Genomic DNA, 12,500 nt, shown 5'->3' with positions numbered 1-12,500 from the left:
TCTGTTGGTTGAATTTTCTTCTGCTACATGTCAACTTCAATTTTATCCTTGAAAAATTATTTTATATTTAAAATGTAGCACATATAGTAAGATTATACAAAAATTACATATGTAACATAAGTAAACATATCAAACAGAAATAAAATGCCAATATCAGATATTAACTCAATGCCACCAGGTGTTTTGCACACCACTAGACCACACATGCTGGGCATCCCATCCAGTCAGCCCCTCAAGGGAAAAAATAAAAGCAGAGAAAGCATATTATTTTCCCAATTTTTGATTCTGACTGCAGCATATATAATTTTCCACAAAAGTGAAAATTTTGGTGACGGGTGACGAAAAAAAAAAAAAAATTCTACTCTCTGGCGATCAATGGCAACACGCCAACTTTGAGCACGGGAGTTCAGTGCATCAAGCTGAATCACCAGCTCATAACGCTTTGGTGAGCCGCCACAGCGTACAGCCGCACGCCACATTTCGAGCAGTTTGTTTTGACGCCTATCGGCATGACCCGTTGTTAAGGGGTTAAAGCCTACTTTTGATAGTTGTAACTTCTCAATGTCTGCAGACATAGCTAAACAAGAGAACAACTGTTTAGCACACACAACTTGGAGCAGGCTTGATATGCATGGCATGGAAGTCTAGTCATGCCATGAGCATGTACATACATGCCACCCAGCAGCAATGGGTTAAATATCTAAGTGCCTGTTTATTAGACATCCAAGGGGTCAAGAACTGTGTACAGGATGTTTAATCTTTTTGCACTACTACTTACATATACATCTTCATATATACACTAGCAATGTAAAAGCAAAGAAAAAGATATGAAACTAAGCCAGTGCACACAAAACTATATTATCTATCTTTGTACAGAAACATGTACAATATACATTCTGTGAAATACTGACAAAGCAAATTACTAACTAAACAGGAACAGGACACCACTTAACACAAATATGTCTGATGATGAAAGTACATCAGGTTATAATGTTTCTTACAAACACAGCAAGACTACATACCTAGGCATACAAATAAAGATCAAACACACATTCTTAAAATTCTGTTTAGGCTATCATTCATGAAGTTTACATCATGGAGGAATAGGGAGAGGTAGTACATCATATCCATCAATTCCTGTACCACACCATTTCTTCTAAACAAAAAAATGTATAAATTCAATAATAAAACTAAAGCAACACTGCAAAAAACAATATTGCTATTTCTAAGCATATTCAGACAAACAGATACATATATGTAGTAACATCAGATAATACATACAATATATAGTACATAAACACTGGTTTTCTAATACATCTATGAGAACAGTACTGTGATGAGTAAAGATATATTTTTTGACATTGTTAATAATGCCAATAATGGCAAAATGAAAACTCTGAACTAATAATGTAGTAATGATTACTGCTACAGTAACAGAAGTAGAACAAGAAATAATGGAGGAAGAAAAGAAAGAAGATATGAAGAAAAAAAGAAAAAGGTGATGTACATAGAAAAGTAAAAATAAAAAGTGAACAAGAAATAAAGAACAAAAAACAAGAAAAGCAAAAGTAGTTGTTGTAACAATAGCAGTACAGTACTTGCAGTGACAGTAGCAGCAGCAGCAGCAATAGTGGCATGTATGGGCAGGTATAGGCAATAGTGGTAGTAGAGTAAATGCAATATCAGTAATAATAGTAGCAGTGTAATTGAATTAGCAGTAGTAGCAGTAGCGTGATTAGCAGTAATAGTAGTAATAGTTGTAACAATACTACCGATACTAGTAGTAACACATACAAAAGTACTACTATTCATTGTCACTGTCATTTTCTATATGTCTTTACAAGCTTTTAATTAATCTGAAGTACCTCAAATTGCTTATGAGATTCAACAAACAATAATGAATCCATATCAATATGTAGGCTTACTTTAGTATGCATAGTTTGAGATTGGTTTAAAGTAAAAGTGCTATCTTATGAAAAAAAAATATATTCATGCACATATTTCAACTAATTTCCTTTCTGAATAAATACCTTAGTGTATTTTCCCTCCCGGAAATGAGGCCATGAAATATTAGACAAAAGATATTTTACTAGAATTTCTTTTTAAAAATAAAATAGGACCAATGTTCTTCATCTTTCATAAAATCACTATTAAAGACTGCTCTGATTAAGAAAATTCTACCTTTAAAGACTTTCTTTTCTTTGTTCTTCTTCTTTTTTTATTGATTTATATTTAACTTTTGCCCTGTGAACAACTTTTAAATAACATATGTGCTCGCCATTTCCTTTAATTTTCTTATATTTCACAGTACATTTCCTGTATTTAAGCCAAATCATTATATCTCAATTATCTATTTCCTGTTCATTATAATACTATTTCTTGACATTTCAAATCTCCCTTTTAAAACTATTCATTTCTTATTTGTTTTGCTTGTACCATCATGTGAAACGTTAATCACATCTTTACCATAGTCAAACTGGGTATTTAAAAAAGAACAAGTACAGTCATGCAGGCAAACCTGTACTCAGAATCACCACACACACTATCTGAAGTCATCAAATTTAAACAATCAACTTTCTTTGTACAAACATCATAAAACAGATATGCATACTTCAGTTATGTAAAAGTCTGACACTTGTATGTGAATATATTTTTCCCCTATACCATTACATAAAAATTCCATCATAATTTGTTAACTACAAGAGCATTACCCATATCAACAAATAAAACATTTATCAATCAATAAAACAATCCTATTTTGAGTGTACGACATCTTTAGCTGTGATATGACTATCTTAAGGTTTCTTTACATATTGTCATTACTGGAATGATGAGCATATAACAATACATATTGGTGCATTCCCAAACATACCAACATCACACAAAACACAACCAAAACAAAAATGAGAAGTTGAAGATGACAAAAATCGCTATAATAACCATCTTCCTTGAATAGCGATTTAATTATTTTTCCTTCTTTCTTGGAAAATCAATAATCAGTTACCCCTTAGCAGATATGCAAGCATCTAGGCAAGTGATATATAAATTGTACATGTAGAGACAAGAATAACAGATGTATAGTTGCAACAAACAATAAACACACATTCATTTTTCTTAATTAAATTAAAAATAATGATAATGATAACAATAACAAAAATATAGAAAATAATAAGAATTATAAAGATGATTCCCCAGCAAATGCAGTGAACAGTACAAAATATGTAAATTAGTATCCTCATTATCTATATCATACTAATAATGCATGACAGACTGAATATCACAACAGTCAAATCTTATAACAATCCTGTGAGGGGAGATGTACAAAGATTCTATTGAGTTTTTCAATATCAATTCTACTATCAATGTGCAGGTATGAGATATGAAGAGCCACTCTACTGAAGAATACCTAGCTATAAGGACAAAACTTCTCCTTCTGTTAAAGCAAAGGTACCAAAATACATAAATCTACATTCTATTTGTATCTGTGGCATGGTCAATATTTGTCAGATCAAGAACATTGGTGAGATTCCAAAATCTTCTGAGTATTGAATCTTACATGTACAATAGCTATACTTTTTACATAGCTGATATGTATGTCCTTGTGCTCATATCATCTTACCTATCCTATAAAGATTTTCACCAAGTAAACAGCTATTGCCAAGGATGAAAATATTAATTCTATCCACTAAAAAAAGTATCCATATATAACACCTGCCAACAACTTGATTCTTGTTAGAGATAACCTTGAAATAAAATGGGACATGAACAAAATGGTATAACTACATTATAAATATAGCAGTAATACATACACAGAATAGTATATTTGGCGGTATAATCTCAAACCATGCTTCAAAGTTCTATTCTATAATATATACATCAAGCATTTAGGCATATACACCAAGCTTGTATGTGTTAGTGTATGTATGTATGTATGTATGTATGTATGTATGTATGTATGTATGTATGTATGTATGTATGTATGTATGTATGTATGTATGTATGTATGTATGTATGTATGTGTGTATTTGTGTGTGTGTGTGTGTATGTGTGTGAGTGTGTGAGTGTGTGAGTGTGTGAGTGTGAGTGTGTGTGTGTGTGTGTGAGAGAGAGAGAGTGTGAGAGTGTGTGTATGAAAGTGTGTGTGTGTGTGTATGAGATTCCATGAGTGGTATGAATGTCTATATGATGTCTATGTCTATGTGATTTCTAATGGTATTATATAACTGATAGATAACTGATGTTTTACATATATACTGATATCATAATATATAATTATATAATTCATGCTTTTAAAGCCTACTATTCGCATTGCCATAGTTGACATGGACAGTCTTGTAGCTCAATAAACAAAGCATTTCACATAAAAGAATTATGAAAAAGAAAAATGAACTCATAATCTCACCTACTTTGATTTATCATTCAATATAGTTGGAAGAACTTTCTTAATTTTAAAATATACTGAGGCACAGAATGTGAGATCATATGAATTTTAATGGTATTATAAAGATCTACTGTTTCTGCTTTTACATATTTGATTTCTGTTTGATGGGTAAGTATTAAACTTGGGATATACTTTTATACTTGAAAGAGTACTGGATCTTGTAAAAATATCCATCATATATCATGTAATTTTTAATAAAGTGATGCCATAATAAAAAAAAAGATGAAACAATATGCCAGAGAGTCCTAAAAACTGAATAAGCTTATTGAGAATTTTCATCAATGTGGCATAAAAAAAGAATCTATACAAGATATTTGTTTGTTCCAGTTAATTAAGTCAAGAAGAAAGTCCACAGCTCTTCAGAATATTATCACACTTAAAGTCCACACACCATGTGGAAGAAGAAAATGCTTTGACTCAATATAATCTTTTAAATTTCATAAGCCCTTGAAACTACTTTTTTCAAGAATAAATAAATTCAGAATAAGAAATATTCTCAGAACACCCCTCCTGTGGGAGGAGAATACTGCAAAGGAAAATAAAAACTATCCACTACATACTTTTCTTCTTTTTTTTAAAGCTCACTGGTCCTTCCTATAAAATGACTAATTTCTAATGAATATTATTTCTAGTGTTTCTAGTTACCATTAACTACCAAAAATATTTTTATTAACAAAATCTGATCATTTACGCAATCATACTCAAGTTTGATTTCCTTTCCACATACTTTATCATTAATTCAAAATTGTAAATCAAACTTTCAGGGGCATTGTCGAACAGAATATCTTGGGTCAAGAAGTTGCAAGAAGTGACAGTAATGCAACATGATATTCACAAGCTTCAACCTTATAAACTCTATTCTCTTTGAATTTATCTAAATTCACTACAACTTACAATACAAAATCAAATACTGTTACATGTATCAAACCAGAAAGCTACAGCAAACAATAAAATCAACAAAGAATCATCTTTGCTGATATACCTTCTTATGAACACAAATGTTCAGTATCTTTAAATAATTTTGCAGTCCATATCTTTGATAACATCCTAGGAAACATGTTCTAAAATGGACATATATTATCACATACAAATAATACTTTTATACAAAGATTTTCTGATAAGTAGGATTGCAGTCTACTTTAACACAAAAAATATTGTATTGCAAATGGAATTTTCCAAATATACAAGAAATACCATTTAGCAATTACTACAAGGTAAGCCCTACACCTTATGCAATACTTTATAAAGATAAAAATTAGGTGGTCCCAACACACTTCTTCATCACTTACCCATGGTATTTAGACATACTTACTTTTTTGCAATGAGTATTATCCTCAATATATTGTGCATTCAGTTTGCAAAATGCATGTAATCCATTATAGCATATAGATCTTTGGCTGATCTATTTAATTTGGTCCTTCAATTGCCTTTGAAAAGAAGTCCCTGGAAAATTAACATAGATGTTATGTTAAGATTCTGACTACTAGCTTTCTCATGATAAAGTACCATGCATACTACTTACAACAGAGTATAAAAGATATGGACAATACTTTTCAATCACATTTCCAACTAAAGACATATGATGATAATGGTATTCAATAAAAATTAAGAATATGCAGGTTGGAAAAAAAACAAAAATTCTGTCTGAGAAGTTTGGCACAAATGGTTAATGGTTACAAAGCAAAATTAATGTGATAGACATCAAAGATCATATAGCAATATAGAAAGGTGTAGTGGTCAAAAGGGTAAAGAGGGGGGTTAGTTGATTATTAAATGTGATAAACTTTAGATGTCATACAGCAGTTAAGGATAGTATGGCATTGAAAGGGGCAAAGAGGCCTAAGAAAGGATCCATGAGTGGGCTAAGGGTATGATTAAAGGTTCTTGTAGCATAGCCAAAGTCCCAACACGGAGTTTCTTCAATGAATACATGATCTGTTGGCTCTCACATTAGTGGGAATGACGTCATGGCTTAGGCCACACCCCTCCCAACATTGTCTAATCCCTTAATTTTTAATTACCAAAAGTGCTGATAATTTATATATTTCTTAAAATAGAAATGTTTGTGTACATTAGGGAACAGAGATAATAAAGACAAGCCATGATCACACCTCAGGAGATCATTTTTGGTACATTTTCCTGCTAGACAACATAAAACAAGTCCCCTATATATTTCAGCGTAACTTCAAGTCAGCAGTCCCACGTAATATATACATTAACACTATCACTGTTTTCACTTACTATAAAGATTGACATAATCGAAAATTCATATGTAGAACACTGTTATTCTGGGTGTCCCCCACATTAGACATAATGCAATGGACCTCAGGTGTCTACATGGATATTTCCAAGACTATTTCTAAGACTATCTCTTATTGCATGTTGGCAATCTTGATGTCAAGGTGAAGCTTGATGTGTTGAACACACCCTTGGAGATCTTCAGCTGTTTTCTCACCAAAGATCTTGATCTCATTGTACAGGAGATCAACTAGTAAGTTTTGTTATTGCTTTTGTTTGCTTTCCATTTTTATACATATCAAGTAAATATCTCTTGAACTGAGCAGACAGAATGTATTACTTAATTGTTTTCTTATCCACTCCCACAGGTATGCGGTAGCCCACCCTCCTGCCACCTCTCCTCACATAAGGAAATGGACTCCCACTTGGAGGAAGGAGTTCCACTCCCGGAGGAAAGGATGTGGAAGCTTGTCATGGACTCCCTCAACGACTCATTCCAGACGATATTCGTACCGGGGCAGGATATCACCACAGACGAGTCATTGTGGAAGTTCCATGGGCGGCTTGGCTTCAAGACTTACAACCCAACCAAGAGGGCAAGGTTTGGGTTGAAGGTCTACAAGCTTTGTACCAGCACCAGCCTGGCTTCAGGGTACACCTCTTGCTTCAAGGTGTACACCGGGCAGGACCATGGCGACATGGCCTCTTCAATGAAAGCGGTGCTGCACTTGATGGAGTTTGGCGGCTTTCTTGGGAAAGGGGTACCAGTTATTTATGGATAACTAGTAACGGTCGCCAGTCACATAGGACTAATACGGTACGGACAGCCCAGCTGAACTGGAAGTTCATGCCCAAGGACATCAATGTGAAGAGGAAGGGTGATGTCGATTACCGAAGCAGCGAGACAGGGATGCTATCCTTGATGTGGGAGGACCACAGTACTGTCACCATGTTGTCAACAGTCTATATCGCTGCAATGGATAAGGATAATCCATTGGTGGTAAAAAATTACAATATTGGCATGAAGGGCATCGATGTTTATCACTACTATCCAATGACACAACACTCCGAGGTCTGGTAAAGGAAGGTCTTCTATTTCCTCTATGCAATTGTCAATGCCTGAGCCATCCATCATGCCCTAGGATCAGAGGAATCTCAGAAGGCCTCACCTCTGAGCTCTTGGGGCAGTTCATATAAAGGGCCAACAGTTAGGAGCAGAGCTGCAGTGAGACCACCTGTTGTGAGGTGTTCTCTGCAGAATCGACAGCACAGTTTTGGAGATCCCTGGCAGCAGGAGGAGGCAATGTCAGGTATGCTCTAGACAGGGTTGTCATCGGAGCAGCAGGAGCTATTGTGTCAACTGTGACATCAGACTATGCACTTGGGGATACTTTGAGGCATGGCATGCAGCCTTGTAATGTGGCGCACACAAAAAAATTATCACTTATTTGTAAAAACTCATATCTTGGCAAATATGTTACTGTGCATAATGCACAAGGCATTATAAGAGAGTCTGGACTCTATATTAAAACTTCCAACCATTGCAACAAGTGTTGACATTGCATTTTAGCTTTAAGAATATGTAAAACATCATGTTTGGTTCTCAAAAGCAAAAACTTCTATATAATCACAAGGCTATATATGAAGCGTAAAACTAGAGCTTACGCTCTGTTTTGGTCTCCCACAGTGGGTGGCACATGGGGTGGGCCCTGGCAGCGGCCAGTCGCAGCTATATTTGCCACCCAGAATGTAGGATGTGTGGTACTCTGAAGGAACCGTTGCTAGCGGGTTAATGATATGAACAAGTAAATAATAATAATAAATGGTAATCTGATAATAATAGATCATTCTGGTGCATCTGTAATATGATGTGTGTGTGTGTGCACCCCTGGTATCTATTAGGTATATTGTTACAGGGACACAAAAACAAATATTCCAAGGTCCTACATAACAAATAGTTTATAACATTATGGTAATTATAATATTTATAATAAAAATAACACCATCGATATTCATAGCACTAGTAAAAAATAATTTTTTCCCGCCAATTAAAATCATGTAAGGTCACAAGGTCTACTAATTGACTCCTTAGTGGCTAAGCACTAGCAGAGCCATCTATGTGCAGAGACATTTCACAAAAAAATATAGAAAATGAGAACAGCATTTCCATCAACTTTATATTCATTTTCCCTGGCGGCACTGGGTTAAGTAAATGCTGCCGGGAAAATGTTGTACTAATTTTTTTGTGTGAAATGTCTTTGCACATAGATGGCTCTGTGTCAATTAGTAGACCTTGTGACCTTACCTGATTTCACCTTTCCATTTTTTTACTAATGCTATTAATATTGATAACGTTATTTTTATTAAAAACATTATAATTACTATAATGTTATAGACATTAGTAACAGCAATAAAAGATAACGTAAAATATTTTCGAAAATCAAGGAAAAGGATAAACAGGTGAAACAGGCGATACTCGTAAATGGCTCACTGGTGACTTAGTACAAGTGTAGCCATCTATGTGAAAAACAATTAATAAAGTAACCTCACAGCATACATGCCATGCCTAGCAGATTTGGGTTAACACACACACACACACACACACACACACACACACACACACACACACACACACACACACACACACACACACACACACACATACACACACACACACACACACATATATATATTTCATATATATATATATATATATATATATATATATATATATATATTACATATATATATATATATATTTATATATTATCTTCATTATTGGGAATGAAGAAATGTGAAATCTAAGAGACTGTGAGAGGCTAGTAATACTATCCTACTCAGCATAAAACTCATATATAAGAGCAAGTAAGAAGCTGGTCACTTTCACTTGCTTAGTATTAGCCTCACAGATTAGTGTAAATAGTGAACTATAGCATTATTCATATCATTAAAGTGGTGAAATATAAGTGTGTTTCATTACCACATGTACTATTCCTGGTGCATTTGATATTCTCTATCGAGAACTAAGTATAAAGAATATACAAGGAAGAAACTAACACCAGACTGACATGATCAAAGTTCTACTACATGAAAAAGTAACTGCTCCATATTAATTAACCCAATGCGGCCGGGGAAAATGCTGTGCCTATTTTCTATATTTTTTGTGAAATGTCTGCTGATAGATGGCTCTGCTAGTGCTTAGCCATAAAGGAGTCAATTAGTATACCTTGTGACCGTACTTGATTTGAATTGGCTGGAAAAAAAAATATTTTTTACTAGTGCTATGAACATTGATGGTGTTATTTTTATTATAAACATTATAATTATTATAATGTTTTTTAACATTAGTAACAGCAAAAGAAGATAACGCAAAATATTTCATAAGTTACAAAGAAAAGGGTGAACAGGCGAGACAGGCAGTACTTATAACTGGCTCATTGGTGACTTAGTACAAGTGTAGCTATCTATGTGTAAAAACAATCAAACAAGTACTCACATAGGGCATAGCACATGTCTACATGTCGTGCCCATCAGCAAGGGGTTAACTAACTTATCATGATCTATATAAGAAAATAGTGGAGTGGTTACAATATACTACTATTGAATGTTCCCATATCTTCTTTGTAGATGACATTTTTTCATGTCATGCTTTTGGTAACTTCTATTCGATTAACAACAAAATTCCTATCATGAAGGTAGTCTTAAACTATTCATTATTATTACTAAGTATTTACTGCATACTGTCTTTCAACCTGGGCAGAAAAATGACTAATTTATATCACCAATAAATCAATCATTTTAAAGTGCTATGTGGTTGCCGCTGAATTAAGAGATAAGTGTTACAAACAAGGAAAAGAGAATAGGACAAAAAAATTCTAGAGACTCTATATCTTTCACAATAAAGTGCTTACTTATCATATGATAATGAATTGTAATGACCATTCTTATCTACAATAGCTCTCTCTCTCTCTCTCTCTCTCTCTCTCTCTCTCTCTCTCTCTCTCTCTCTCTCTCTCTCTCTCTCTCTCTCTCTCTCTCTCTCTCTCTCTCTCCCTCTCTCTCTCTCTTTGTCTATGACTTGTCTTTACTGATAGTTTTCTATATTCTCTCTTATGCTTGACAGCACACTCACCAACCAATCAGAGTCTTTGTAAACAATGACGTCTGATAGGAAAAAGTGTGGGATTCTGAAGGATGCCCATAAAGTAAGATACGGATTAGCCAAAGGAGAAGGAAGGTTTACCCCAATGCTGCTGGGGAAATTTAATAAAAAATAGGGAAAAAGGTGTGCTCATTCTCTATATTTTTGTGAATAGTCTCTGCACATAGATGGCTCTGCTACTGCTTAGCCACAAAGGAGTCAATTAGTAGACCTTGTGACCTTATGTGATTTGAATTGGCAGGAGGTTTAGGGTAAGGGGTGACGTTAAGGTTAGGAGTGAGATTAGAGTTGAGTTTAGGGTTGGGGTTGTTAGGGTGAACTTGGGGTTTGGGTTTTAAATTTCTAAATTTGGATTATGTTTCCCCCATACATTCTCTACTCTATTCCCTCTTTATATTCAATATGGCTGATTAATCTTTATCTTTTCTATAATGATATTCCCTTTCACAGATAATCATTGTCTGGATTCATAAGCATTAGTGTTCGATCTAACTTCCTTGCTTGCCTAATTTGCCTTATTAACCTATTGCCACCGGGGAAAATGAATAAAAAATGGGGAAAATTTTGTGTTCATTTTTTATATTTTTGTGAAATGTCTCTGCACATAGATGGCTCTGCTAGTGCTTAGCCACAAAGGAGTCAATTAATAGATCTTGAGACCTTACCTGATTTCACCTTTCCTTGAACTGGTGGGAAAACCATATTTTACAAGTGCTATGAATATCGATAGTGTTATTTTTATTATAAACACTATGATTACTATAATGTTATAAACATTAGTAATAGCAAAATAAGATAACGTAAAATATTTTTGTAAATAAATGAAAAGGGTAAACGGGCGAGACAGGCAGTACTCATAATTGGCTCATTGGTGACTTAGTACAAGTGTAGCCATCTATGTGTAAAGACAATTAAACAAGTAAACTCACAGTGGGCATGGCATGGACGTGCATGCCATGCCCGTTGGCAATGGGTTAATAATATAAATAAATAAATACATATATATTCTATGGCAATTATTTTTGTTAATAATATCATTATAAAAATAATGTTATTATTACCAAATATATTACTAACACTAATGGTGACAATACTATGGTTGGAAATGAAAACTTTTACAAAATTTCAAGAAAAAATGTAAACAGGTGAGGAGAGGTAGGTCTAATAACTTATTCCTTATTAGTGAAAACAAATTGTCAAATCACCTATGTATAAACAAAATTGACAAACCAAAACTACAATGGACAATGCATATACCCAATTGAAACTGGTTAATCAAATTGCTTTTCATGGCTTATATGGGTTAAACTTTTTCTTTCTTCATTTTACTTTCAACAAATTGCATTCTGTGATCATGTATTACTCTTGTAATTCTAGTGTATCAACTTGCAACCAATCTGATATTTAATATTCTCTTTACTTTCTGTATCAGGTTTTTTTCTGTGTAACAAAGTGTCATGAAAAACAATTTTACAAAAGTTCTTAAAACAACCATGAAACCATCTTACCTTAAAATCTCTGGCATTTCTGGAGCCCGACAAATGAACTTGTGTGCATAACCATATTTGGCATCGAAACCCACAAACTTGATGGGTGGTGCATCATTTGAACGAACTTTTAATGCTGTCTCATACAACTGTAAGTAAATATGGAGCTATC

General features: G+C 33.9%; 1 protein-coding gene across 3 annotated transcripts in view; it reads right to left on the bottom strand.

The window, feature by feature from the left end:
• Positions 1-4,998: 4,998 nt before the first annotated feature.
• LOC125027959 (lysophosphatidylserine lipase ABHD12-like) overlaps positions 4,999-12,500 on the bottom strand; it is a 27,185-nt gene continuing 19,683 nt past the window's right edge. For all 3 annotated transcript variants that reach the window (XM_047617159.1, XM_047617158.1, XM_047617161.1), the window contains exons 9-10: positions 12,350-12,477; positions 4,999-5,884 (exon numbers count right to left, since the gene is read on the bottom strand). In XM_047617159.1, coding sequence (XP_047473115.1) covers positions 5,848-5,884; positions 12,350-12,477 — 165 coding nt within the window. In that variant the 3' untranslated portion in view covers positions 4,999-5,847. The remainder of the gene's footprint in view (positions 5,885-12,349; positions 12,478-12,500) is intronic.

This window comes from Penaeus chinensis, chromosome 8 (genome assembly GCF_019202785.1).
Source record: "Penaeus chinensis breed Huanghai No. 1 chromosome 8, ASM1920278v2, whole genome shotgun sequence".
Classification (NCBI taxonomy): Eukaryota; Metazoa; Arthropoda; class Malacostraca; order Decapoda; family Penaeidae; genus Penaeus; species Penaeus chinensis.
The sequence above is the reverse complement of the archived record's forward strand: the minus strand, read 5'-3'. Positions and strand labels throughout refer to the sequence as shown.